This window comes from Paroedura picta, chromosome 11 (assembly GCF_049243985.1).
Source record: "Paroedura picta isolate Pp20150507F chromosome 11, Ppicta_v3.0, whole genome shotgun sequence".
Taxonomy (NCBI): domain Eukaryota; kingdom Metazoa; phylum Chordata; class Lepidosauria; order Squamata; family Gekkonidae; genus Paroedura; species Paroedura picta.
The window spans coordinates 12,583,033-12,610,657 of NC_135379.1; the positions used below are offsets into that span (position 1 = coordinate 12,583,033).

Below are 27,625 nucleotides of genomic sequence, written 5' to 3' on the forward strand. Positions count from 1 at the left end.
ATTGATGTTAAAGCAGATTGTTGTTTAGCCTGCCCTACACAAAATTGGTCATATCCTTTATTTCACCAGTCTTTGAAAGCACCTGTCAGGTTATCTGTTCCCTGAATAGCCTAAAAGTCCTTAATGCTCTTCAGGTCATTTTAGACAAACAGAAGACCATCTGAATTGGGGTCTCAAGTGATTGTAAAAGGTAAAGGTATCCCCTGTGCAAGCACCAAGTCATGTCTGACCCTTGGGGTGACGCCCTCCAGCGTTTTTATGGCAGACTCAATATGGGGTGGTTTGCCAGTGCCTTCCCCACAAGTGATTGTAACTAGCTTTAAAAGATGCCAGGAAGATCTGTTCAGCCTCAATCATAAGTCAAAAGTGTCTGTTCTTTGTTCTTTGTTTCCTTGGAGAGTTCCAGTGCTTAAACCAATACAAATCTTCAAAAAAAGAAACATGAGCCTGCAAACATTATTGTGTAGTTTCTGTTTCAGAAGGCAGCTATGTTGGTTTGCAGTACAACAGCTAGCTTTGAGTCCAGTAGCATCTTAGAGACAAACAAGATTTCAAGAGTTAATGCTCAGTGGGTGTGTAGATTTTCCATTTTGCAGTATGATCATGGCAATGCAGATGGTAGACTGCTAGATTACTAAGAATTTCTGAGAAATAGGTGTGGTAGAACTGTTCGGAATATAGAGGTCGGTCTTCAAGGTATACTATAATCCTTATACAATTCTGCACGTTAACTCTAAAATGGAATCCCAGTTTTTCACATGTGATGTAGCTTTAGCTTTGTATTTCTCAAACATTATTCTGCATAGCAAATCAGTGGATTATAGTGGTTTATAGTGGATTATATAGGCACAGGTGTCTTCTATTCAAAGAAAAATATGCAAAATCTTGCAAGCCACGCCAAGCACCTAAAGCATTACTTCAGGTTCCAGCCCTGTTAAACAATGATTGTATGGCAATTGTCATTCTGGCAGGATTTCACTGATAGGAAATAAATGGACTTGAGGCATTCACTTCATTGTAACTTGATAAAATATATAGTAAAATTCTTTTAAAAATACTTGTGGATACTTTTGTAGAACTGCTGTTATACTGCATATTGAAGGAGAGTATACTACCCATTCTCCCTCTGAGGTGGAGGACATCTTGATTGGATGATTCCCACCACTCAGTCAGGGAGGCAGGAAGAAATCTTCCTCTTCCTGTTTCCTTGTGTGGGGGTCAGCCTTAACTTAGTTTTCTTCCTGCCTCGAACAGGGAATGCATTTTCCACCAAATTAAATACTAAGGTAGCAAAACAATAATTTGTTATTCCAGGCAGTAAGCAGAAGGCAGAGCTTCACTTTAAATATAGTGATCAGAACTGTGTTCAAGAATTTGGAAATATGCTACAAGAACTATCTTTCGCTTTGTTCCCTTTGCCTCTGTATACCTAGAGATGGTTTAATTGGCAGCACACAGGGAACCAACTTCAGAATCTGTATTCCCTCTTTTCATCCTCTCCCAGCAAATTAATGTATCCATAATTCAGCCTTTCTTAACTTTTCTACTGTTGAGAAACCTCTGAGACATTCTTCAGGCTTCGAGAACCCCAGAAATGAAATGATTATACAGAATGTGTTTGGGAAGGATAGATGTGCACATGCCCATCTGGGGGGCCCTTCCCTTCCCACCCCTCCAGATCCATCATTGGCCATTTTGGAAGGGGGGGAGTCAACATGACCATATATGTTCATATCACCTAATAGCATTTAAATATATATATATTTAACTCCCACCGGTTTGGGAAACCACTCCAGGCCCATCAAGAAACTCTAGGGTTTCATAAAACCCTGATTGAGACAGCCTGCCGTAACCGAAGAACAGGAAATGCTTGAAAGGTTGATCTCGGAATATTGACTGGCAAAGCTCTTCATAATTTAGAAATACTCATGAGACAGGAGTCTGAGACAAAGAAGGAATTCAGGAAACAGGCGGGGAATTAGATCTTAACTAGCTTCCATATACATCAAAATCCCTGAAGACATTTAAGCTGAAAACCAGTTTTTAGGCAGCCTGATGCTCTTCCGTCCTTTCACTAAAAACCAAACCCAAATTGAACTTGAACTTCTGGTATGCTTGTTGGGTGATCAGAGCTACAATATGAATGACAGAATTGTTTTCAAGACAGTTTTAGCATGAAACTACAGGAATATCAGTAAGTGTTTGGTCATAATTCTTTTGCTAAATATCAGTTGTTCTTTTTCAGAAAGAGATAAAACTACTTAGAAAAATGGCTGAATGCTTTGTTAATGTTTTATTTGGCCCTTTATAGAAATACATGCATGGAGTTTGCAGGTGATCTCCCACCTTTACCTAATATAGCTTTCAAAGAGAGAAGTTTATCAGGTAGTGTTAGGCTTCCCCAGCTCTTTGCAGAACTGGCCTTGGACAAACCAACTTATCTTTAACCACTCCCCGCGGAGCGGATAAAATAAACGAGTAAGGGCTCTGTCGGCAAGCCCTGTCCGGGATGAGGAAGGGTGCCGGTAGGCCCCTTCCCCCGGACTGACAATCGGAGGGCCTAATCGTCAGGTGCGAAGCACCTGCCGATTGCGCCCTCCGATTGTCAGTCCGGTGGCAAGGGACCAATTGCGAGCCACGCACAGCGCGGCTCACAATTGGTCCCTTGCCGCCAGACTGACCAATCGGGAGATGCGAAGGAGGGGATCCATCCTCCCTCCGCGTTCGAATCCATGCGGCCGCTCAAAGCAGACAAATACTCTTCCTAATTCCTGGGTTCAGTACTGGTTTCGATACTGTTGCAATTCTTGCAACAATTGACTGTAAGGTGTAATAAATATTAGCCAACAATTCTAGGGGCCATTTCGCACGGCTTCAAAATAGCACAATGGTTGCTAATTGAAAACGCTACTAATTTGCCTTAACGCACGACGTCGCAGACAATCTGCAACACTCCTGAAACCAATCAGCAAAAAGCGCTTCGTTGTAGCGCTTTCAGGGGAATCCAGAAAAGTGGATTCACCCTCCAGATAGCGATACACTCCTGCAACCAATCTGCAACACTAGCGCTAAAGACCTGTGCGTTACCATTGTTGCGGGTTCTTCAAAGTCCCTCCTCCTGAGCCTGTCCTCCAAACTTCCGGCGAAGCGATCACCATTTTTTTTTCTCCGAGCGAGCGGGGATAAACGCACCAGCGAGCCTCTTTCTGTTTAGAGGCTTCCCTGGCTTCAGTCCTTCACCTTTAGTCACTAAGCACAAACCACATAAAAGCCCGTTTGCTGAAATAAAGTCCCTTTATTTTTTACACATTAATTCAGCCGAAAATCAGGCCCGTGAGAGGGGGGGGGATTTTTTTTTTATCACTCGAGGCAGCGTGCCAACGATCATACAATCAAACGACAGCTCACATCAGGCAGCTGGATGGGTCTCTCCGTTGCAACGAATCTACCTAGATTCGTTGCTATGGGTCTGTTTTTTTTTTTTTAAACCTTTCTTAAAGGGAAAGGGGCTGTTTGGGAGCATGCTAACGGCTGCCCATTGGCTGCTTGACGGCCAGGGGCGGGACGAGCTTGGCAATAGCGCTTCCTTTCTAGCGATTTCTTCCGAGACCGGAAGCCTGTGGGAAACGCTAAAAAACGCAACTGATTCCACTACAAAGGCAGGTATGCATAACGACGAATTCCACTATTTTAAATGGCGATTTTTCATTCCGCAAACAATTTGCAACAAAGATCCCCATGCGAAAAGGCCCTCGCTTTCCCACACCCCTTCCCTTATTCTGATTCTGTTGGCTCAGACAAGCTGCAGAAGCATCACGTAGCAGAGAATCCTAGAAGCTGGTTACAGAAGGGGTAGTGAAACTGCGGCCCACCAGATGTCTATGGACTACAATTCCCATGAGCCTCTTCCAGTGTTCACTGGCAGGGGCTCATGGGAACTGTAGTCCATAGACATCTGGAGGGCTGCAGTTTGAGTACCCCTGGGTTATAGCCTTCAATGAGATGTACTTGAACATTAGTGCCCCCCATGCATTAATTTAATTGGGGGGGAGGACATGGAATAAATCTAGTCCCAAACAATAGATGTATATGTTTGTGGATTATTAATTTTATCATCTCTTTCCCCTTATGCTGATATCAGTCAGTCTAATGACATAGTTTTTAGTAGTTCAGTGTCAGGAGAGAAAAAAACTCAGGGCCTGCACATCTGTGCCAGTGTTTACAATTAACTCTCATGTTGCATTAACCTTGGATTTGGAAGCAGCTTCAAAATAGCATAAACTGAAACCAGGAAATAGTAGACAAATCTGTGTGCAGTTTTATAGACGTGCTGGAACAGCTTTAAATGAAACAGTCGAGCTTGCATCTGTATATTGAATGCAACCCTGCTGCATCTTTTCAAACAGTAATTCTTTAAAGTCAAGAAAGGGAAGTTCAAGGATGAAGTTAGTTTAGAGAATTATGGTTAGTTACACGACCACCATGGGGATTGTGGTGATGAGTTATGCTAGCAGCAGCCTGCTGGATCTGGGCTGGCATGCCTCAGAACTGAAAGGGAAATAGTTTAAGCTGTATAGTCAACGGCTGTTTTTTTTTTTCCCCTGCTCCACAGCTGCAGTTGTCATCTTATATTTTGTAGCATCAGGAGGGCAGCTGTAGAAGAAGTCCTCATCCTGCAAATCATAGTCCAAAACATTTGTATGGTAAAATTCCCATTGTGGTCTTAGTTGCTTGGTGCGTCTCTGCATATAAGTTGCTCCGACTAAGTGATGTTACTGCCTCTTCCTCTTTGGAGGCACTCACTGAAGATTTAGTGAATTGCTTGTGTGAGCATTGCATGGACAGGAGGCAGGTTTCTCTGTGTACCGTAGGCTCATGTTCGGTCTACCTTCTGCAGCCATTCACAGCAGAGGGAGAGGATTAACTGTGGATCTAATTGCCACTGGGGGAAAAACCGAGGGATATTCACATTCACTACAGACAGGTGAGTGAAGGGTGCTTACCCCTCTTTCTGTGAAATGCCAAAACAAAGAGAGCTGCAAAATATACATTTTTCTACCCACACCGACCACCACTTTGGGCTTTCCCTTTTCTCCCATTAATGCCGTGGAGTGAGAAGAGGCTCCCCAGCTTTCTCATTTGCCTTCCTTTGCAAACCCCACAATGGCCCACAGCTCCCTGGCAGAGATGACAATGGTTAATTTTGATTAGAAGTACCCTCTGGGGAATAACCACTCTGCAATACATCTGTGCATATGTTTTCCATGTGGTGCTGGTTCTCCCCCAAACTGTGCTTAATCATACCTTTTTGGGCATGAATAACAATGCACCTAGAGCTGCATGGGTCGAATTGATTCACAGAATGTCACGGCTTGACTCTGCATGATTTGGAACACACATGAATGGCATGGTATATCCTGTTCCATCGAGCTAATACGGTTTCCCCCCATCCCGGCAGAAATGCGACATGAAAATGCACTCTTCGAGATCACTGTCATGCAAAGCTTTTAAATGTTTCACAGGCGTATAAGACGACTGGGCGTATAAGACGACCCCCCAACATTTCCACTCAAAATATAGAGTTTGTTACATTACATTACAGTACTATGGGCCACTATGGGCAGCTATGTCTATCCCAACTGAAGTGCACCCGGCGTATAGGATGACCCCCCCACTTGGAGGCATGTTTTTCAGGGGGGAAAAGTAGTCTTATACGCCAGCAAATACTGTACCTGTTTTTCTTTATGGACTTGTGGGTCATGATGACCTGGGGAGGAGCAGAAAATGTTCAGCTATGATAGTGAAATGTTACGTTTGGTCTGAAGGTCCCGTCAGCTTGAACCACAGAAAATGTAGTTCTTTACATCTACAACCCTGTAAAATAAGCTAGCATTATTTTCTCATTATAAGATGGATGCTGAGACTGAGTAGCTTGCTCACTACTTAGTGAAGTCCTGGCTGAACTGTGCTCATGTGCTGTAGATTCGTACAGTGATGATACGTCACTGGGATTTCATTACCCTAAATATTTTCCTAAATTCCAATGTTTTTAAAAAGCACAAACTAATCTGGGCCTATGCTGTCAGTTACTACAGTGATGTGAATTTGTGTGTTTAGGAGAATAGAGCCAGCTTGGTATAGTGATTAGGAACACGGATCTTTGATCTGGCGAGCCGGGTTTGATTCCCCACTCCTCCACATGCAGCCAGCTGGGTGACCTTGGGTTCGCCACAGCTCTGATAAAGCTGTTCGGACTGAGCAGTAATATCAGGGCTCTCTCAGCCTCACCCACCTCACAAGGTGTCTGTTATGGGGAGAGGAAAGGGAAAAGCTGCTTTGAGACTTCTTTTGTTAGAGAAAAGTGGCATAGAAGAACCAACTCCTCTTCTTATGCCATTCTGTGTCTTCTAACAGTGCACCTATTCAAGTCCTGGCCGCATATTTTAGTATTTTTATAGATTATTTTGTTCTGCATATTCAGTGTTTGTTATAGAGTCTGTTTGCTATTAAGAAAGCATAGCTTTTAAAAGAAAAGAGCTAGCTGTTTAATTTTACTTTTTCTTCTAAGGTTAATACCCAGTTTACACCATTTCTGTGTCCTAGAAACCCCCAAAAGGGCAAGCTTGTTTAGTGATGACCCTGAGACATTTTCAACTACAGGCTGCTCTCACTTCAAATTAAAACAGAAGTCTAGTAGAACCTTAAAAACTTACAAACATTTATTCTAGCATGAACTCTTGCATGTCAGAGCTTGCTTCTTTGGATGCTCATAACTGATGCTTATAACTCCTTATTATAGATGAGAATGAAACTATAAATGTATAGGAATTTGTGTCAACATCATGTAAAAAGGTAGCCTATAAATTGGAGAATCCTAAAATAATGCACATAGAACATTTTAATTGTATCTGATGATGAGTTTCACAGAGCTTGGAGTTGATTCTGGGGTTCCCTCTGGGTTGTAAGTAGAGCACTTTATGTGATAGCTGCAGAGATATGGCCTATACTCACAGGCTTGATTCTGAAAGCATTTCAACCCTTTGCTGTGCATAACTCTTTCTGGTTATGCTACCTCCTATATCACAATATTGGACTCTTACGCAGATCAGCTTTATTGTACAGGAAAAAAGTCTGTTTCTTCCATGTAATCAATAAAGATATCCCACCATTAAAATGATATGTAGTTTTGCACAGAATGATAAATGTCTTTCTGGACTGAGCAAACCTCATTGGTATTAAGATATCTGGAAAACTGATATTGATTTCTAGTAGTTCTCCTGGGTATTAATAATCGGTCTGGCCTCAAGTCATGTTAGTGGTGGAGTATCTACCAATCAAAGGGATTCAAGAGTTAAAAACAACAGAGTTAAATTGAATTAATACACTAGTTTTCATAATGCGTAAACCTAATATTAAAAACATCAGTCGACTATTTTTTTTGCATGAGAGAGGCTGCTATAAATGTAAAAGAAATTGATCATGAGTCTTCTCTCATTTAAAAAGGAAATGGTTTCTGCAGAAAATACATATCCAATCTCATAATGTTACCTGCCATTAACTAACAGTTTATCTTCGTGGTTGCTGTGTAGTAGAATCCTAGAATCATAGAGTTGGAAGGGGCCATACAGGCCATCTAGTCCAACCCCTTGCTCAACGTAGGATCAGCCCTAAGCATCCTAATGTCACACATTGGCAGTCCCACATGGGACTGCATCTTCTCAGGCCTGCCATGGAGAAAAACTTGAAAGCTTAAAAGAAGTTTCTAGAAGCTCCCAAGATTGCTCCCCCCTTTCCTGCTGAAAGTCACAAGATGTGGAAGGGGTTAGCCCTCTCCCTTCAGTTCTCTTTTTGCCCCCGCTGAGAGAGGACTGTTCAGCAAGCCGAAGCAGAATATTTACCTCAAATTCAGAATGAGAAGTGAACGACTTAGAAGTCTGATATTATTGGCCACTGTTGTAAGGACTTGACCTTGTTGAAAGAGGAAGGAGGGAAGGAAGGAGTGTAATGTAAAAATAGCCCCAAATGGAGAGCTCTGAGTTTGTCAACTCTATTCTGACAGAAAACTTTGACAATACCTCAGCCTTGCTGCCAAACCACCCCAGAAATCAAGGGAATGAAGAGCAGTTCATCTGGAAACTCTCTGGGAAATGGCCTCAGTGCCCCAAATCCACAAGGAGAGAGAGCTCAGGTGGCTGATTTATGGGCCAGCAGCCACCTTGGTGAACTCAGTGCCAATCCTGATGGTGCCTAATTGGCAAAGGGATGCTAGGAATGGAAATTTCACTGAATCCCCTGGAATCCATAGCCCCAGTGTTGGGGGGGGGGGTCTGCCATATATTTTCTGGAAACTTATCCTATTGTTCACATGTTTGGGAAACAGTGGTCATGTGCGACTGCACAGAAGACCACTCAATGAACAACAGTTACAGGTAAGTGCAACCTGTTTACCTGCCTGTCTTGCAGTCCTGTGCACTGGATTAATGTGAAATAAATCCAAAACCTCAGAATTCAAAATCCCGTGTATATGGTTCTGGCAATAAATGAAGCATGAATTCTACTGTTTGTTGTATGTACAGCGGTTGAAATCCAACTAGCCCTGTAACTATCTCATGAGCATGTGTATAGAATTGAGATGGGTATGGAATTGAAGCACATGTTTCATAACATCAGCAAAAAGTCTAGCTATGCACCATTGTCTGGCATTGGTAGTTCTGTAAAATCAGAGTTCCTATTTTTGGGACCTATTGCCTGTTTAGTTTGCATGTACATAAGCTGCACAGGTAAGGGCAGCAGGTGTGATATTGCCCTCGACAGGTATTCCATGTAAAGGGCTCATGTTTATGCAGGACTATGCCATGTCTTTGTACCACCTAATTCAGGGTAAATTAATGATCTTAACAGTTAAATAGATATCACATTTTAACCTATAATTTCTAATGCTGAGAAACTTCAGTAGTGGTGTCCAACAATGTTTCTAATTGTGGTGCACATTGCATGGAATATGCATTGTAAGAACAATGTGTGGGGTGGGGAGTCACTGTTCACCTCCATGACTAGACTGGGTAGAGGTATTGTTTGATACAGCAAACCCATTACTCAGTTTCACTTTGGTGGTGTCATGTAACTAATTTAATTAACAAGTCACTAGCTGTTTCAGTTACCATATTGTATCCTTTGTAAGGTTATGGTCTTGGTTTCATTCCATTCATCCCCATTTCCCCCCCCCCCTTTTAAATCGATTGTCAGGTGGGTTTTCATCAGTTTATAAATGTCACTGGCAGAGATATGTGTGTTTCAGGGGTGAGCACTTTAATATATCCAAAGCACATTGAGCTGGAAGGCTGCCCCTGCATCCTAACCCACATAGAATAATCATAATTTCCATATGCAAGTGCCATATTATATTTCTGTATTACTTAGAAGTCATCAGATTTTCTGCGGGCTTATCACCACAATGATCGAAAATAACCTTCCTTCTGGTTCTTTTTGAAACCACATTTTCACGCTTAACACTTGCTGCTTTTGAAACCAAATTTTGGGGCACCAAGACCATGGGTATTGGGAGGGGTGAAAAATTGTGCCTTGATGCCTGCCTCTATTTCTTCCTCCATAACATTTCTTGCCACTGTTGTGGATCTTGATTGCCTTTGCCCAACATTGTAACTTTCCCTATGACACACATTGTGCTTGTTAGTCATTTGGGAGACCCTGAAGTCAGTGGAACCATAGCTTATGCTGCGAAAGAAGCTATGCAACCCGTAAACAAAACTAAAGGATCCTAGGCAAATTTGTGCCAACTTGCTTGGAGGAAATATTAAGAGAGAAAATGCAGGTCTTCTCCTTGCACTTTCATATATGGCATGATTGCCTTGTGTCACTGGGCTTTTGTTTGCATCACTGGTTCAATTTTGTTTACAGTGTGTGGCTTTCCCTCCTTTTTTTAGTATAACGCCTCACCACAACAACAAAGAGAGATCATTAAGAGTAGGAGCCTGGACCGTCGGCTACAGGAACCAATTGTATTAACCAAGTGGAGGCACAGTACGATTGTGTTAGATACCAATGACAAGGTAGGAGTGTCTTAAAGAACATATTATTATTTCATTGTTCACATACAGTAAAGTAACTTGCTTAATTGTTACTTACTTGCTGATCCCAATAGGCTATTTAATCTGAATTTCCCACACAATCATTGCCCCATTCTACATTTGCTTCCTTGATGAATATTAGTGACTTTGTTAGATGCACTAACGCAGCGGTCCCCAACCTTCTTGTGGTCGAGGACTGCCTCCGGGGGTGGGGGAGAGCTGGCGGCCCGGGCGCCGTGCATGCACAGCAGCTGTGCGTAAATGCACTTTCGCCTCCAGGTGGCGCTAATGCGCAGAGTTGCCCCCCTTCCCCTTTTTTGCCAGCAGGGGGCGCAAACACGCATGTGCGGCAGCTCTGTGCATGCGCGTTTGCATTGCTGGCGTGCCAGTGGCCGTGCCTACCTCCCCCCTCGCAGTGAGCAGCTAGCCGGGCTGTGAGTGAAGTGACCGCTTTGCTCGTGGCCTGGCAACCTTCTCGCTGCGGGGGGGGGGGGGGGAGGCAGGTATGGCCACCGGCGGCCCGGTACTATGGCCTTCCGGGCCGCGGACTGGGGGTTGAGGACCCCCGTACTAACGTATTTCTTTTAGAGTCCACAGCTTGTCATGGCTAAGTGCATTCTTGTACTTGCTTTCATTCAGTCAGCATGAGCTATTCATTCTTACAGGAGAAAATTAAGTAGCTGCAGTTGGGAACACAACTGGGACAGACATTGGTAATCTTCAGAACACGGAATTGGAGTTGTGCAGCAATGATTTCCTTGGTGGCAGCTATTTCACTTCCTCTTGACAGAATGTTACAGGAGAGTGTAATTCTGAAAAAAAATTAAGCCTTTTGTACAGGCCTTCTGCAAAAGATTCACAGCTTAGGAAAGGAGTGGCGTTAAAAAACTGTTTAAGACAGTTGATGAACACTGCAAGTCCAGTCCACCAATCCCTCTGTTTCCTCCAAAGTTCTTGATCTGTCTTAACAATTAAGTTGAAAAGGCCAGATAAACTTCCCCAGGGCAGATAAATTGGAAGTCATTACTGGGAAAGCCTGTTGTTTTTCAGAGTTGCCCATTGGTGCCTCTGGTGGTGAGAGGTATTTGGACCAGAACCCTTGAAGATTACTTGAAGAGTTGGACAGGCCTTTATGAGAGTAGATGGTCCTTGAGGGAGTCTGTTCCCAAACTTTATAAGGCTTTAAAGATTCATGTGTGCTATCACAGTGATGGAGTTCCTTATGATTTAAAGCAAAGTATTGTCGAGTGGACTTGATTTCCAGCACACTGTGGATAACTTCCTTCCTTTGGAATTACAAGGATAACTGTTTGCCTTTTGATCCCAGTCCAATAGGAAGAGTGGGTAGAGCTACGAAGTCATTGTTCAAGGGTTGTTACGGTACAGAATGAATAAACATTTTCAGAGAGTTGGGAAGAACCTGCCTCTTGTTTTGCAAATTAGTACACATTTGTGGCATTCTTGTTACCATGTGTTATTGCAGAGTCATTTGCCCCTTCTTTTCAGTTTGATCCCAGCATTTTAATAGGGTTGCCTATTAAGGGAACAAAACCTTTCAGCCACTTGAGCCTGCTAGCTTAGATCTTAAAGCTGACTTAAGGGAAATAGCCGCATCTAGGCAAAGACCAATATAGATTGTAATCTTGAGATTATTTTTGCCAAAAATGAAACTCCTTGCATTGACTTGGAAGAAGCACTGAACCTCCGAGTGCAGTGAAATTCAAGAGGTTCACTGAAGAAAATATTGAGCACACATAATAGTCATAGGAAACAGCAACAGTTCCACCTACTGGAATGCCTGTATTAAGGTGCAGTAAATTCCAGGTGGCCAACCACACACACTCTGCAATGGCTTGTGGGAAGGCAAAAAAACGCAAAGACAGAGGAAGAGTGTGAAGCTGTCTTATCTGTGAAGGTTCCGGGGGGAAAATCTGAAGCGGGGGTCTTCTTTGTGAGTAGCCATTAACTTTCAAGGCTAATCCAAAAGAGAAAGTAGAGAAGTATGTGGTATTTCTATGCAGGGGAAATGATAGCAAAAGAAATGCACGTAGGCAATTCCTGGGTGCAGTTGAAGATAACAAAAGTATGGCACTCAAAATTGCAGAAGTGCAATTTGGGGACAACCTTGGGTTAGACACAGTCCTGACAGAGCAGTCCTGTCAGAGCTCTCTCAGCCCCACCTACCTCCCAGGGTGTCTGTTGTGGGGAGGGGAAGGGAAGGTGATTGTATGTGGGAGCAGAAATCCGGGGAGAACAAGGTGCACTGGGCCAAATGTCTTATTGCCGAGTTAGGAGCTGTAGGTCTGTACAGTGGTTAAGAGCCAGGTCTTAACCACTGTGAGTCTGGAGAGCAAGGTTGGATTACCACTCCTCCCCACACTGCCAGCTAGGTGACCCTGGGCCAGCCACAGTCCTGTTAGAACTGTTCTCACACAGCAGTTCTGTCAGAGCTCTCTCAGGCCCACCTACCTCCCAGGGTGTCTGTTGTGGGGAGGGGAAGGGAAGGTGATTGTATGCTGCTTTGAGATTCCATTGGGTAATGAAAAGCGGGTTATAAGAACCAGTTCTTCTAATGCAGAGGATTCCTTGGTGTCTAAATATATCTTGATTAATTACTAAGAGAGCCTGATTAATTGTCTGGGGTTATGGAAAGGAGTGGCTTAAGTAGTATGATGAGATAATGTGGACTGATTCTACCCTTCTCTGGTAGCTATCAGCCTTTGTATTGTGGATCAGGGGTAGTCAACCTGTGGTCCTCCAGATGTCCATGGACTACAATTCCCATGAGCCCCTGCCAGCAAACGCTGGCAGGGGCTCATGGGAATTGTAGTCCATGGACATCTGGAGGACCACAGGTTGATTACCCCTGTTGTAGATGGACTGAGACTTGCTTTCTTGGTCTCATGGAACTGGCAAAGAAGAGCTGGTCTCAGCACCAAGATAGGGGAGAGGGTGTAAGCTATGCCAAATAGCCTTGATGGCTGCAGCATCTCTTGGTTTACCTTATAAATTCTTTCACTGAGAATTGCTAGAAGGTGGAAATCAAGAAAGTATGCACCTATGCCTTTCGCTGGATTGCGATATTGTCAATGAGTATAAGCCGCTCTTGAAGGGATAGTATGTATTGACAAAATAACGAGCTTGCTTTTATGGACCATTTGGAAGCTGTGAAGGTTGACACTTCATTAAGACCTTCCTTTTCTAAGGAGTGAGGGTTAATCATATGAATCTAGATTCTAGAAGAAAGGAACAAAGGAATTAGCCTGCAGTGTGTGTAGTTTTTTTTTTTTTAATGCTCAAGTTTAATATGAAATGCTTTGAGCAAAACAAGTGCTATATAAGGATCTAAAGGTAGGTAGCAATTTCAGTTTCTTAATCTGTCATCAGCATTAAAATTATCTGATGAAATAGTTGCAACAATACAGTGCATTATGTAGGGGGAAAATACCGTTACAAAGCATGTTTGTTAGCCATCTCTGCTGGGATTGCATTTTTGCTTTTTAATGGAAAATAACCCTCAAGTGCCTTCAGGAAAAATGCCTCTAATTTCTTTCCAACCTCCTTAATCATTAAAGAGCAAGGGGGGTGGGTGGGTTGGTAGGCTGGTGTGGGAGCATTACTGAATAATTCATGCTTATTTCAGAAAGCTTTGGCTATCATCTAGGAAGGATACAAATAAGCATTGATCTCAAGCCATTACAGCTTGTAGTCAAACTGCGGCCCTCCAGATGTCCATGGACTACAATTCCCATAAACTACAATTCCCAAATGCTGGCAGGGGCTCATGGGAATTGTCGTCCATGGACATCTGGAGGGCCGCAGTTCTGACTACCCCCGCATTACAGTATAAACTATTTAAAACCAATCCTGATAACAGAATCAATGAGAAAATAATGTTATATTAAAATAGTTCTTGTATTTTTACAGTTGCCTACTAATTCCTCCGAACACCTCTTGACTAATCCTGCATATTTGTTCCCAACACATCAGGACCAAGTTAGTATTTGAAACATGGTTTATGTATAGACAATAATAATAGAGTGCTTTTGTACAAGAGAGAATCAGTGCCTACAATTATGAATGGAATGAGAGCTAGTTTAGTCTTGGACATGTCTGCCACTCTCATGTCTTAGTGTTAGATGCCTTGTCAGTAATTCTGTCCAAATTCTATTAATCTTGAGCTTCTGCCTGAGATCTGTGATGTCAATAATTCAATGCACTTTCCCTTTGTAGGATTCTTCAACTTCAGTTGCTTCAAAGACCTCTTTTCCTGATAGCGAGTCATCCTCTCCTTCCTCGCCAAAGCATCAAGTCAGTATAAACATTGTAAGGCACTGGGTGGGGTGTGTGTGTGGAGCGGGTGGGGGTAGGTTGTTAGTTTGCTGCGAAGTTACTGTGGATCTTAATTTTTTTTAATTTAATATATTTATTTATTTTATTTATTTATCATACTTCTATACCGCCCTCCCCGGAGGCTCAGGGCGGTTTACATTATAACAGAAAACAATACATAAAACAGTCTGTAGAACATGTATAACTGATAACTAATAATTGTAACCAAATAACAACACAGTATAACAGTAACAATATAGTAATACAAACAGGTCCAGGGCTTATTGATGGGATTCTGAGGGGGGCGGGAGTAGGGGCCCTTGGTAGCTGATTGATTACGTCTGGTCTCGGCCAAATGCCTGGTGGAGGAGCTCCTTTTTGCCGGCCCTGCGGAACTGTTTAAACTCCGTCAGGGCCCTGATCTCCTCTGGTGATGATATGATATGATGATATTCTGTCTCAATTAAGGTGACCAGATTTTAACATTGGTAAAGCGGGACACCATTGACCGGAGGGGGGTTCTTGATTAAAAATTTGGTCTATATGGAGCAACAAAAAGTTTCATAGAACGTATACAACGCAAAAATAGTATTGCAATATATATTTTTTTAATTTCAACGCAAGTACAATTTGTCAGGTACCCCCAGATGTTCCTCCAAAAGTGGGACAATCTGGTCACCTTAGTCTTAATGAATGGATGGCACTAGGCATAATCAGTTGTTTGGCATCTTAAATTGATCCGCCAGTGTTTATTGACGGGCTCTATGAGTAGAAATAAGCTTTTATCATTATGAAATTTTGAAACCATTATAGGAATATTGAAAGGAAATGATGAAGCAAGTATGATGCTATCAGTTTCCCCAAGATGTGGTCTAAGAGTATTAAAATTAGTTGCTAAAACGTAATTGTTCAGTTTTGAGAAGAAGCCCTAGGATTTTTCAAATCCCAGCCTTGAAAATGAACTTCATTGTCAAAAATTTGTCAAGGAACATTGAACATGAGCTTGCAGTAGCCTACGTGCCTTGTCACTGTTAGCAAGGAAGAGAATAGTCTTCAAGCATCTAGGCGTAAAACCTTTACAAAATGCCTCCTCCCTCTAGTTGCCTTACTGGCAAAAGTGCATAGACTAATAAGGAGGTACCTTTGGTTTTATTGTATTTATTTTAAATTATAATGTGTTAAATGTGACTTCTAGACTGACGACCGACGAGAAAAGGCAATGATGTAAATGTTTTAATAAAGTTCAGAGTGCATGAACTCTGCTTGGGATCATACTTTTGCAACCCAGTTACCTTCCAGCAGGTATAAAAGGTTCTTCTATCTGCACAGTAAAAGAACAGGGAGCTTCTCTTTTCACTGACCTGCTGAATGTTCAATGTTCTCTTCTCTCAGGGCCAAGAGAAATACGGATTACTAAATGTCACGAAAATAACAGAGAATGGGAAAAAAGTTCGGCAAGTAACACTTAAAAATGCTTTTTGCTTTATACTTTATTATATGTTGATGACACTTGATAAATGTGTCACTGTGTATGATCTCTCTCTCTTTCACAGGAAGAATTGGATGTCGTCCTGGGCTGTCCTGCAGGGCTCATCACTACTGTTTACCAAGACTCAGGGAGGTGGGACTAGCTGGGTAAGGACACCAGTGGTAATTTCTGTGCCATCACTAGGTTGAAAAAGAGCAGATACAAACGATGTAATAGAGCCTCTTGTGGCACACAGTGGTAAAGCAGCAGACATGCAGTCTGAAAGCTCTGCCCATGAGGCTGGGAGTTCGATCCCAGCAGCCGGCTCAAGGTTGACTCAACCTTCCATCCTTCCAAGGTCGGTAAAATGAGTACCCAGCTTGCTGGGGGGTAAACGGTAATGACTGGGGAAGGCACTGGCAAACCACCCCGTATTGAGTCTGCCATGAAAACACTGGAGGGCATCACCCCAAGGGTCAGACATGTCCCAGTGCTTGCACAGGAGATTCCTTTACCTTTTTTACAAACTATGTAAGAAGCTGATTTAATTCAGTTTTAGTGGGGAAAAGACTAGTTTAACCAGGTTGCATCAGCAATATAATGTGTGTGGAAACTGAGGAAGAACAGCTCTTGGTCACCAGACATGCTTGTTCATGTTTCTTATACTAGTTTCAGCAAAACAAAAATGTGGAACTCGGAGCGCTCAGTATGTAGCATTCAAAAGAAAGCCTGTTGAGATCAGGGTGAGGAAAACAGTATTCCTGAATCATGATCTGAAGACCAAGGTTGTGTTTCTGAGAGCTGTTTTGTGGCCATTGGTTAAGTATGGAATCCCTTTAGTTTAAAAAAAATCAGTTAATACTCGCTTGTTTCTTCCCCAGAAGTTCGGAAACCAGTCTAAACCAGAATTCACAGTTGATCTCAGGGGCGCAGTTGTTGATTGGGCTTCGAAGGAGAAATCTAGCAAGAAGAATGTGATTGAGGTGACTTTCCCCTTCCTTTTTACCTCATTTTATTTGGGATGTTAGGGGGAATGGAGTACTGTTGGACATTCTGTTCTGTAAACCTATCTTTAGGCTTTGCACTTACTGCTGTAAAATATAAAGAGACAAAATGTATTTTAGAATCACTGACCTCTAATGTCATGGATCTTCCTGTGATAAAAGTGCTTTAGGATTGCTTGTAAGTACTTCCATGCTAATATTCTGGTTTCTTTTCTTTTCAAGTTGAAAACACGGCAAGGAACAGAATTGTTAATTCAATCGGATAATGACATTTCTATTAATGAATGGCTTAAAGTTCTTAATTCTACTATTAGTAACCAGGTATGTACTTAGACCTTTTTACTATGAATTTTGTTTGCTCTTCCCCATGACCAAAGTTGTGCAGTAGCCATTTTGCAAAGTAGGTCATCACGAAACCAAAAATTGAATCAGGATATGGGATCAAGGTTTTCCCAACATGTTTTGCATTGAAACTTGAACTGCTTTGTTGCTGTGCAAATCCTGCATGTGGCTTGACTTAAAACAGAATGCTGGTTAGACAGGAACATCAGTCAAAATCTCTTGCATGAAACATGTCTTTGGTTCCTTTCCACTGTTGTAATGAGCCTCTCTGGACTTCAAGGCTTTGAATACATTATCTCAGCTGAGATTTGAAAAGGAAGCAGGTTAAGATAGAAAAGCTCAGAATGATTTATAGCTGCCCTGAACTCTGCTTAGTGTCCTACATAACAATTCTGTGTGTTCAGGGCACTGAACAACTGCAGTGAGCTTGGTTAACATTAACTGTACTGGACCATTTATTTATTTATTCATTCGTTTGTTTGCTTGTTTATTATCAGTCAGTATGTTTATTTGGTTCATTGACCCATATAAATAATACATCTATAAAAACTGCAATCAATTATAAAAGTTAATCGATATGAGTTGTGAAAAAATACAAGAGTATTGCTATATTAAAATATTAAGATAACAATGTTAAAACAATGCATTGTTGGAAACAATTGTAGGTAGGGGGGGGAAAGGGTTATAAGATGTAGAGGAGAAGAAGGGGGAAGAAACCTCAGGGAAGTTAACTGCAGGGACAAGGAATCTTCTTGATTTATTTATTGTTAGATTTCTATACCGCTGCTCACCTTAGCCTGGCAGCGGTTTACACATACCGTTCTAAAACAATAAAACCCCAATAAAATCCCCACTAAAATAACAATCACATTATTAACCAACTATGCAATGGCGACCATAATCTCTAATAATCCCTCCTTGATCAGGGTGGGGCACTGATCTCAATCTAATATTAGTCTGATGTTAATCTAATCTAGTGTAATGAGAGCCGGGGCCGAGATGAATTTGGGAGCCATCAGAATTTTTCCAAAACAAAAAAGGCACCCTTTCTGCCATCCTAGAAAGCATTTCTGTATAAAGAACTGAGGAAGCATGTTGACTACTGTTCATATCCAATTATTAATGTTAATTATTTGCAGTTTTCGTGCATGTCTTTCCCAGCCTGGCAATTTGTCAAAATGCTATGTTCAGACCAAGCATCATGTTGCAAAATGCATTCTTTTGGGAAACTGCCAGCACTTTCTACGCAAAGTTTGGAATTGATACTTGGCACTGGAAAGTAGCCCGAACAGATTACATGTGGCTGAATGATTCAGCTAAACATTCAAGGAGAACGCCAGTGTTAATTGAGAGGGTAGAGCCTCCAAGGGCTGTCAGTACACTGTGTTAGATGGACATAACTGCTTGGCCCTTTGCCTGAGAAGTCTTTGCCAACATGTATTTCCAGTTCAGCATAAGGCTCTACGAAACTGTCAGGACCCAGATCTGTTGATGAAGTTGGATTCTTCAGTTTCACATGAATAACTAATAACTTCGTAGCACGGCATTAAAACTGGGTTCCCACCAACTTGCTTACTGTGACTGTGTGCTTGCGAGCAACTCCAGTACAGGAATGTGACGCTGCAGCAAGACATTTGGGCTTGTGCTGGTCTTAAAACTCAGCTCTATGCTATTTAAGGGAAGGGTAGGATAGTGCTGTGACAAATACCAATTGATATGCAGGCAGAGGAGCTGCAGCATAGCTTGGATGGCACCAGGGTATTGCAGAATAAATCGGAATCTTCCATGATGGGCATTTAATTCTTCCCGATAAAAGCTCCCACTAATAATAGTAATTATGACTGTTCTGCCCAGTGACATAATTACCTAACCAGGCACTAACAAAGTCCTTTAGTAAAACTCCTGAGGCTGTGGACCATAAAGCGGAGGGGAGGGAGCCAAACAGAATGCTAAATTGAAGGACTATCATAGAAATGCAGAAGCTCTTGTCTGTAGCTTGAAGATGTCAGCTATCTAGCTCCAGAATGCACATGTTTCAGAAGCTATTTATGGGCCCTATCAGGAGAACAGACATAGTTTCATGGCCAAGGAAACTGAAACAGTTAGATCTCAGCTTCATAGAGTTGTTGAAATGCTGTGATAATCCTCTTTCTAGGGATATTTCAGAAGAATGCTACTGTTTAAAAATCAAGGGTTTTCTTAAGCAAGGGAGCTGTCAAGCTTTATAAGAGCAGATACTCATGAAATTCCCTTTGAAACAAATCTCAATAGACATTGGAGTCCGATGAAGCATTGGATGATGAAGTGCCAGATTCTCCCGGGGTGGAAAAACAAGACAAAGAAAAGGACCATAAAGACTCCAAAAAGCTTCGTTGTAAGTTGAAATTGCACATTGAACATCTGTACTTGAGGCTAAAAATCTGTCTCAGATACTTGAGCTGAAGCCCTGTCTTCACATCAAGGCCTAATGTACCTTGTACTTGTACGTCTCTTCCATATTGGCACAAAATAAGCATATATGAAGGCAAAGAGCTTTAGAAGCTGCTACTTTCCTTTCTTCATAGTGTTTAGAGATTTATCCACATTCTAGTGTTGGTGAGTCAGCAGGTTGACAAAATATTTTCTAGTTCAGCAAGTGGCAAAATGGAAGTCTCCTAGATTAATAAGACCACAGCTCTCTCTTTCTGAACATCTGCATTCCACTTGTGAACAAAGAACTATTTGTTGACAAGTAGCTCTGTGTGGTTTAAAAGCCATCAAGTTATGTAATCAGAATAAATGTTAACAGCCTTATGTGAAACTTGTAAATATGTATTTGGTCAAGGCTAGCATTTGCAGCTGTTCAGACTTGAGCCCTTCTTGAGGATTGCTCTGTCTTTCCACAGATATCAGGAAATGTGCTAGTGACAGGTTGCATGAAGCATCATGCATTCAAATCTGATAGGGGGTACAGGGTCTAACTTAGCAAACTACCATTTGCAAGTTGACATCAGGAGAAACTAAGCTTAAAGCCTGCTTTCTTTCAGCAATAAAATTATCTGGCAGCATTGATTCGTCAGAACAAAAGAAAACTAAAACGAAACTGAAGAAGTTTTTGACCCGCAGACCCACATTACAGGCTGTCCGCGAGAAAGGCTACATCAAAGGTAAGACCACTTTCAATTGTGTGGTGACCCTCTTGCAAACAAGATAGATACCTGGTCAGGAAATGGCCAGGTATCTGTCTGTGTGTGTGTGAGGCTGGAATATTGATGGTAAAAACAAAGGCCATTAGGGGAATGCTAGTATTCTGTATGGATGCCACATTTTACGTAGAAAGGCAATAGAAGCAGAGACACTTGAGTGACAATCGAAGGACTTGGGAAGTTGAAGACAAACATATTTGTATCTTTTTTGTGATGCTAGTTTTGAGCTCAAAGGTCTTGTTCAGTTAAATAATTCTTGTTTATGCTTCCCCAATAGACTAATTATGTGCAGGAGTATGACCGTTTATGCACTGGAGGTTTTCTGCTGGGCTGCAGGCTGGAGTTTTAGTCGTGGCAGGTTGTCCCACTTCTTCCTGCACCCACATGGGAGAGCATTTGGCCTGGTGCACATCATCTGTCCCTGATTTGTGCTTCTGCACAGGAGGTGGGGCAGTGAAGTTCCCAGTGCATAAACGGTCTAGGAGATACACACACTTCGGGGTGTGTGTGTGTGATTGCACCTACCTTTTCTATTTTTTTCTGGTCATGCCTGTCCTGTGGGGCTCTAGCCTGTTCTGCAACTAGCAACCAAGTTCCTAGCACATGAAAGACTAGATCAGGGGTAGTCAACCTGTGGTCCTCCAGATGTCCATGGACTACAGTTCCCATAAGCCTTTTGCACATAAATCTCACGCTGTGACTCAAATGCTGGTGTTAATTCCAAGATTAAATGTGGGCTATTGTTCCTGAAGCTAAGTGCCTAAACAAATATTATAGTCATGTATGAATGTTCACAATCATGAAAGCAGGACAGTCACGCAATGTGTAGTTCCTACTCCATTGTAGGCTCCCGATTGGCCGCTGCAAGTTTTTATCACAGCCTCCCCCCCCCTTTTCTACCCACCTACCCCTTGCTGAATTATTTCTACCGCTCTGCGGAGTGGTTACAGATGTGTTTAAGTCTCTTTGTTCTGATTGCATACAGTATAACGTTAGCAATTGAAAAATTCAAAGAAGGCCAATGCAGTCATGTTCCTCAGGGATCGTTTGAATGTGTTCCGTGTAATTTTGAGGTAGTCATTCCCTCTTTTGTAACCGTTTTTCCTTCTCTGTTTTCAGATCAAGTGTTTGGTTGCAATTTATCCAGCTTGTGTCAAAGAGAAAATAACACTGTGCCAAAATTTGTGAAGTTGTGTATTGAACATGTTGAAGAACATGGTGAGTAGAAGATATGACATTTTTGATGTTAGAGAATGTTATTGCTAGAGTTTTTTGTCTCAAGTAATAGAGCATGTTAATATTTGCAGATTTTTATATAGGCCCTGCATAATGGTATAATCCTCAATTTCATCTTCTTGTTCAGACCCACATTGGGACTGTGCCTGTGCAGGCTAGCCATGGACATTTTCTCTCTTGCTCAAAGGCTCCAAACTGGGGCAGCCCACCCCTTTTGGAGCCAGCACATGAACGGGGTTCTGGCCCAATGCATCGCATGTTCTGAAAGCGGGCGGCCCTCTTCTCTCAGCTCCGTTTTCACCACTTGTGAGGATAGGAAGCCTTCTAGCAGCACTGCATTGGTATTCATCAATTAGTTCTCCTTCAGAGAGTTACTTTTCAGACTTTGAGAGCCTATTTTCTAAAGCTGAGGATCTCCCCTTTGAGGGGTCTACTCTGGTCTCATAATCTACCGATGATTTCCTTGCTGTCGTGAAAAAGAAGTGGCAGACGGCCAAGTCATTAACATGTGATGCAGTGGTAAGGAAGGCAAATGCAGTCTTGGGCTGCATCAACAGAGGCATCAGATCAAAATCGCAAGATGTCGTAGTCCCGCTTGGAGTACTTGGAGCACTGAAGGCCTCACTTCTAAAAGGACATGGACAAAATTGAGGGGGTTCAGAGGAGAGTGACAAGGATGATCTGGGGCCTGGGAAAAGGCTGAAGGACTTGGGAATGCTCAACCTGGAGAAGAGGAGGTTGGGAGGGGACATGATTGTTCTCTTGAAGACTTTGAATGGTTGTCATTTAGCAGACAACAGGGTGCAGTTCCTATTGGCAACAGAGAAGAGGGCCCACAGTCATGGGTTAAACTATGTGTGTAGAATGTTGTGTGTGTAGAATGATGTCGGCTAGATATTGGGGGGAAATTTCACAGAGTAGTTCAGCAATGGAATCAGTTGCCTAAGGAAGGAGTAAGCTCCCCCTCACTGGCGGTCTTCAAGGAGCAGCTGGACAGATACTTATCCTGAATGCTTTAGGCTGACCCTGTGTTGAGCAGGAGGCTGGACTCGATGGCCCGTCTAGCCCTTTCCAACTCTATGATTCTATGATGATGATGATAACAATCCGTGTATCCTTTCCCTGACAATAGCTTGGCTGTTGCATTTTGGACCATTTGCAAAGACAGCCTCTCATAAATGCAAGACAGTTATCTAACTTGTTAAATTCAGAGCAGGGATCACTGTGGCCAGAAAAAATTTATTGGTTTGTAATAGTTGATGCATTGAATGGGAATACAGTGAAAGGTAAACTGACAAAGAAAGCTTGCTCGAAAGAACGGCTTGCTTGAAGTCAAGGTTGGATTCTGGCCCCCTATTCTTCCTTTTGGTTGACCAAGCACTTCTGCTGCTGGCCTGATTTGATTAGCTTACACTTACTCACCATAGTACTGGGTGTCATGCGTCTTCTGAAAGGAAACGGGGAAAGCTACAGCGTAAGTTCTAGACTGACAGGTCTGACTACTGCTGACTTAGTCCCATGGCTAAACATAGCAAGATATCACAGGCATAACAGCACCATGTCCTTTAAGGGTATATTGCCTAAGATGACAAGGGGTTAAGAGATGGCAGAGCTCACAGGTGATCATGCTGTAGGCCAAGCTTGGCTTTTCTTTAATCATAATAATCATATTTGTTTTGCCGAAACTTCAACGGTGACTTTCCTTCAAAGTAATACAGACTCTCAGGTGTGCATCCAGACCTAATAACCTTTGGAAAACCACCCCTCTGAACAAAATTTGAACTGTGTTTCAGGACTGGATGTTGATGGCTTGTACCGAGTAAGCGGCAATCTTGCAGTAATACAGAAGCTGAGATTTGCAGTCAATCATGGTGAGTTCCCTTACAGTAATAATCGATAGTCATAGAGCTACACCGTTTGCTCATTTCTTAGATTTAATTTCCTGACATCTTCATCAAACTGAATTGCAACTGATAAGGCTTTTTGTATTGATTTTAATATTTTGTCAGAATACCCTTCTCTCTTCTTCATGTGAAAGTTGCGTTGGTGAGTAAATGACGGTATGAACACGGCAGTGTAGCTGAGACGTGCTTTCTCTTTCAGATGAAAAGCTGGTCTTGAACGACAGCAAATGGGAAGATATCCATGTCATCACAGGAGCGCTAAAGATGTTTTTTAGAGAATTGCCAGAACCACTCTTCACTTTCCATCATTTCAATGATTTTGTCAACGCAATCAGTAAGTCTGGGCCATGCAGAGTGTTTGCTGTTGAGTGACAACTCTCATAACATTTACAGAGTGGTAGCCTTCGTAGCCTGTTCTGCAACTAGCAACCAAGTTCCTAGCACATGAAAGACTAGATCAGTGGTAGTCAACCTGTGGTCCTCCAGATGTTCATGGACTACAATTCCCATGAGCCCCCACCAGCATTCGCTGGCAGGGACCCATGGGAATTGTAGTCCACGAACATCTGGAGGACCACAGGTTGACTACCCCTGGGCTAGATCATGTATTGTTGTGTAAGCTCTTGATGGGATGTCGTGTGTTATATACTTGTATGTGCATATGTCCATACACCTCTGTCCAAAGAAAAAGAAATTGCAGACAGTGGGCTCAAAAGGGACTGAAATGTACAGTTAGTGTGTCAAACTTATGGGCAGGACCCAAGTAAACACAAGATGAAAGCCAGTGGTTCATTTACATCAAGACCATGGAGAAATCTGCTCTGCTCTGCTAACTGGAAACCTAAAAAGGCAAATTGATTTTTGTAATAGGCAAAATAATAGTGATCTGATATTGTCTCAGTTTACTGAACTTAATCTGGTGTTTGGATAGGGGAGTCCCTGGTTCACTTCTCCCTCTAGCCTGTGCCATGGAAGTGCTAATGGCTGACGTTACAAGAGTGCTGTTAAGATATAATGCAAGTGATTCTCTGGAGCGTGCTAATTGGGCAACATTTTAACACCATGATTTCTATGAGGAAACAATAGTGTTGCATGGCTATCCTAAATCCGGCCACTAGGTGGTGGCATGTGTCAGCTAATGTCTTCAAATAATGTTTTACGCTATTTATGGAAGTTTTTACCTTTCCCTCCCTTTCCCAGAACAAGAGGCCAGGCAGCGTGTTCCTGCTGTACGAGAGCTGATTAAGCAGTTGCCAAAGCCAAATCAAGATACCATGCAGGTGCTCTTTAGGCACCTCAAAAGGTGAGCAGTACTTAATGTGACTCAATTCTGTAATTTGCACCAATGAATAAGGAAACGATATGAAATTGTGCTTTCCCATGGAGGTCACCTTGGCCCATCCTATCACAGTTCAGCCAATCCTAGTCCTAACTCAAGATTAGATTTTTTTTTTAAACCCTCTTACCAGCATAAATTGGTGACAGGGAAAAGCCAGCATTGTAAGGTTTCCTGTTGGGAGGAAGATTTTGTTGTGTGTGGAAGAATGGCAGTCTGTGTGGCCACATGGCTTGGGGATGGGCACCTGTGGCTCTGTGAGGCCACAGGATAAGCAGGGAGCTCTGTGCAAACATGGGGTGCATCATTCCTGGTATGGCCGGGCTGAAGAGGGCCCAGTAAAGAGACTCTGCTAAAGGACGGGAATCATCCATGTTGCAAACTTACATTTGTCTTTTTTCATCCACAGAGTCGTGGAAAACGGAGAGAAGAACCGAATGACCTATCAAAGCATCGCCATAGTCTTTGGCCCGACTCTCCTAAAGCCCGAGAAAGAGACTTGTAACATAGCAGTTCACACGGTGTATCAGAATCAGATTGTGGAGTTGATCCTGCTGGAACTGAACTCAGTCTTTGGGCGCTGAATTGCTTCAAAGGCAGCTCGCTTTAGCGGGAGGCGGCCTGGTCTCCCGCAGAAGCGGCCTCTCTTCCGTACACGGGCTGTTGTGTTTGCAGACCAAGCCACAACTTGATGTCTTTTGCACTTTTGTGGGAGAGGGAAGTGTGCGTGACTTGTTTTAGCTGGGTTTTTTTTTGTGGAAGCTGTTAAAAAAAAACCCTTTGCCACTCACTCAATGTTGTGAAAATGTCAAGGCCTGTGTACTTGAAACTGCAGGTCTAGTCTAGATGTACACACTGGATTCCACAGCGAGCGAAGCTAAGCCGGACACTTGGCCTGGATAACCTGGAATTGTTTTGTAACATTGCGTTTGGCTGCTAGGTTCACCACGGCACGGGGAAGATAAACCATCAGCCGACTTTAGGACACCTCCGTGGGCATTTTAAGTGAATCACTGCATTATGTGCTTACTTGCAACTCTTTTAAGGTCCTTCCCGATGCTGTCCACAGAATTTCTGCATTCTTTGACAGGCTTTAACAAACATGCTAACGGTGGCCAGTGTCGTTCCTCGCTTGAGGTATGGATTTTTATTTTTATCCGGTACCATTTAACTTCGTTGTACAGATTCCTTCCTGGTTCACTTGGATGCCTCATTAGTATTATTTAAAACTCTGAACCGGTACTCCTATTCCACAGAGAATATACCAGGGTCTGAAACGAGCTAGAGCTTTCAGTTAATAGAGTTCACTTTTTTTTTCCAGGGTATTGCTTGGGCTGCGCTTGAAAGGCTAAATTGCACCTAACACAGTCCTTAATGAAAGATTGATTTTAATGCTGTACTGAATTCTTGGTCTGAACCTGTGGCAGTAAAACGAGATGTAAATACAGTCTGGAGCCCTAACAACTTTTGGTTTTTACCACTTATACATTGTTGTATAGTCTCCGAGTACCACCTAATCATGCATTTCTAATCATCGGTGGATGTGTAACAGTTATTCTAATACAGGGGTAGTCAAACTGCGTCCCTCCAGATGTCCATGGACTACAATTCCCATGAGCCCCTGCCAGCATTCACTGGCAGGGGCTCATGGGAATTGTAGTCCATGGACATCTGGAGGGACACAGTTTGGCTACCCCTGCTCTAATACATTTCCTAATGGACGGCTGGGATTTCACCGAGGAACGGGCTAAAATGCCGTGCGCTCTTAGATGCCAATTACATCTGCATGCAAATAAATGGAATGGTACTGGGGAAATTCCGAGTGTGCTTGCTTCAATGGTTAATGCACTACAAGCAAGAGCCGCTGATATTTAATATGTACAGGGAGATACATTAGAAACAATGTATTACAAATCCTAACACCTATAAATAGCAGAAGCCTATGTTTGAATAGAAGGATGTCTGGGAAATAATGAAAGTGCTAAACTTCGGGATTCCTTTTTACATGAATAATGTAGATTGATTTGTAAAATAGGTTGCAGAAGATTTTGTTACAGGAGCCGTGGTCCGCAGAAGATTTTTTTTTTTTAAACGTATTTTTCTAGACTAACTGCTGTACCTGACATTTGCTATGTTGAATCTGAATAAAGAGAGACCTGTTAGCTGTTTTGGAATTTGCTGCTCCAAGTCTGACTGGTATTGCGGCCTGTTGAAACTGGGAGACAAACTCATTGGTAGCGCCTCCGTGTCACTTTTCAGTACATGTTTTGAAGAAGCAGCAAGAGCATTGGGTGTGGTCTCTTAGAAAAGCTGTTTAGGAATACCAGTAATTTAGCTGTTTGTATGACCAGGACTAAAACAGTTATAAAACACCTGCACTGAATCCTCTTGAACCAGAGAGAGACTAGTCACTTTGAAAGTTCTTGTCTTGCATTGTTTTGAGCATGCTGGACTCCCTGGCATGGCTTTCCAACACTGTGAACTAGGGAACAAGCCCTGATGACTTAAATTCATTGTCTGTGCTACAGTAGCGAGAACTTCAGCGGTAGTCAGACTGCGGCCCTCCAGATGTCCATGGACTACAATTCCCATGAGCCCCTGCCAGCGTTTGCTGGCAGGGGCTCATGGGAATTGTAGTCCATGAACATCTGGAGGGCTGCAGTTTGACTACCCCTGACTTAGAGCGTCAGACTGGAGGAGTTCTTTTAGAGATGCTGTGTTTGAGCTATT

At 42.6% G+C, this 27,625-nt stretch overlaps 1 protein-coding gene across 11 annotated transcripts in view; it reads left to right on the plus strand.

The window, feature by feature from the left end:
- Positions 1-27,069, plus strand: part of ARHGAP12 (Rho GTPase activating protein 12) — a 64,439-nt gene extending 37,370 nt beyond the window's left edge. For 3 of the 11 annotated variants that reach the window (XM_077302486.1, XM_077302495.1, XM_077302488.1), the window contains 14 exons: positions 9,945-10,070; positions 14,016-14,084; positions 14,322-14,414; positions 15,813-15,878; positions 15,978-16,055; positions 16,770-16,871; positions 17,115-17,213; positions 19,506-19,608; positions 20,261-20,380; positions 21,539-21,637; positions 23,449-23,526; positions 23,759-23,893; positions 24,760-24,862; positions 25,305-27,069. In XM_077302486.1, coding sequence (XP_077158601.1) covers positions 9,945-10,070; positions 14,016-14,084; positions 14,322-14,414; positions 15,813-15,878; positions 15,978-16,055; positions 16,770-16,871; positions 17,115-17,213; positions 19,506-19,608; positions 20,261-20,380; positions 21,539-21,637; positions 23,449-23,526; positions 23,759-23,893; positions 24,760-24,862; positions 25,305-25,479 — 1,446 coding nt within the window. In that variant the 3' untranslated portion in view covers positions 25,480-27,069. The remainder of the gene's footprint in view (positions 1-9,944; positions 10,071-14,015; positions 14,085-14,321; positions 14,415-15,812; positions 15,879-15,977; positions 16,056-16,769; positions 16,872-17,114; positions 17,214-19,505; positions 19,609-20,260; positions 20,381-21,538; positions 21,638-23,448; positions 23,527-23,758; positions 23,894-24,759; positions 24,863-25,304) is intronic. The other 8 variants (XM_077302492.1, XM_077302496.1, XM_077302494.1 and 5 more) reach the window with 6 other exon arrangements.
- Positions 27,070-27,625: the final 556 nt, after the last annotated feature.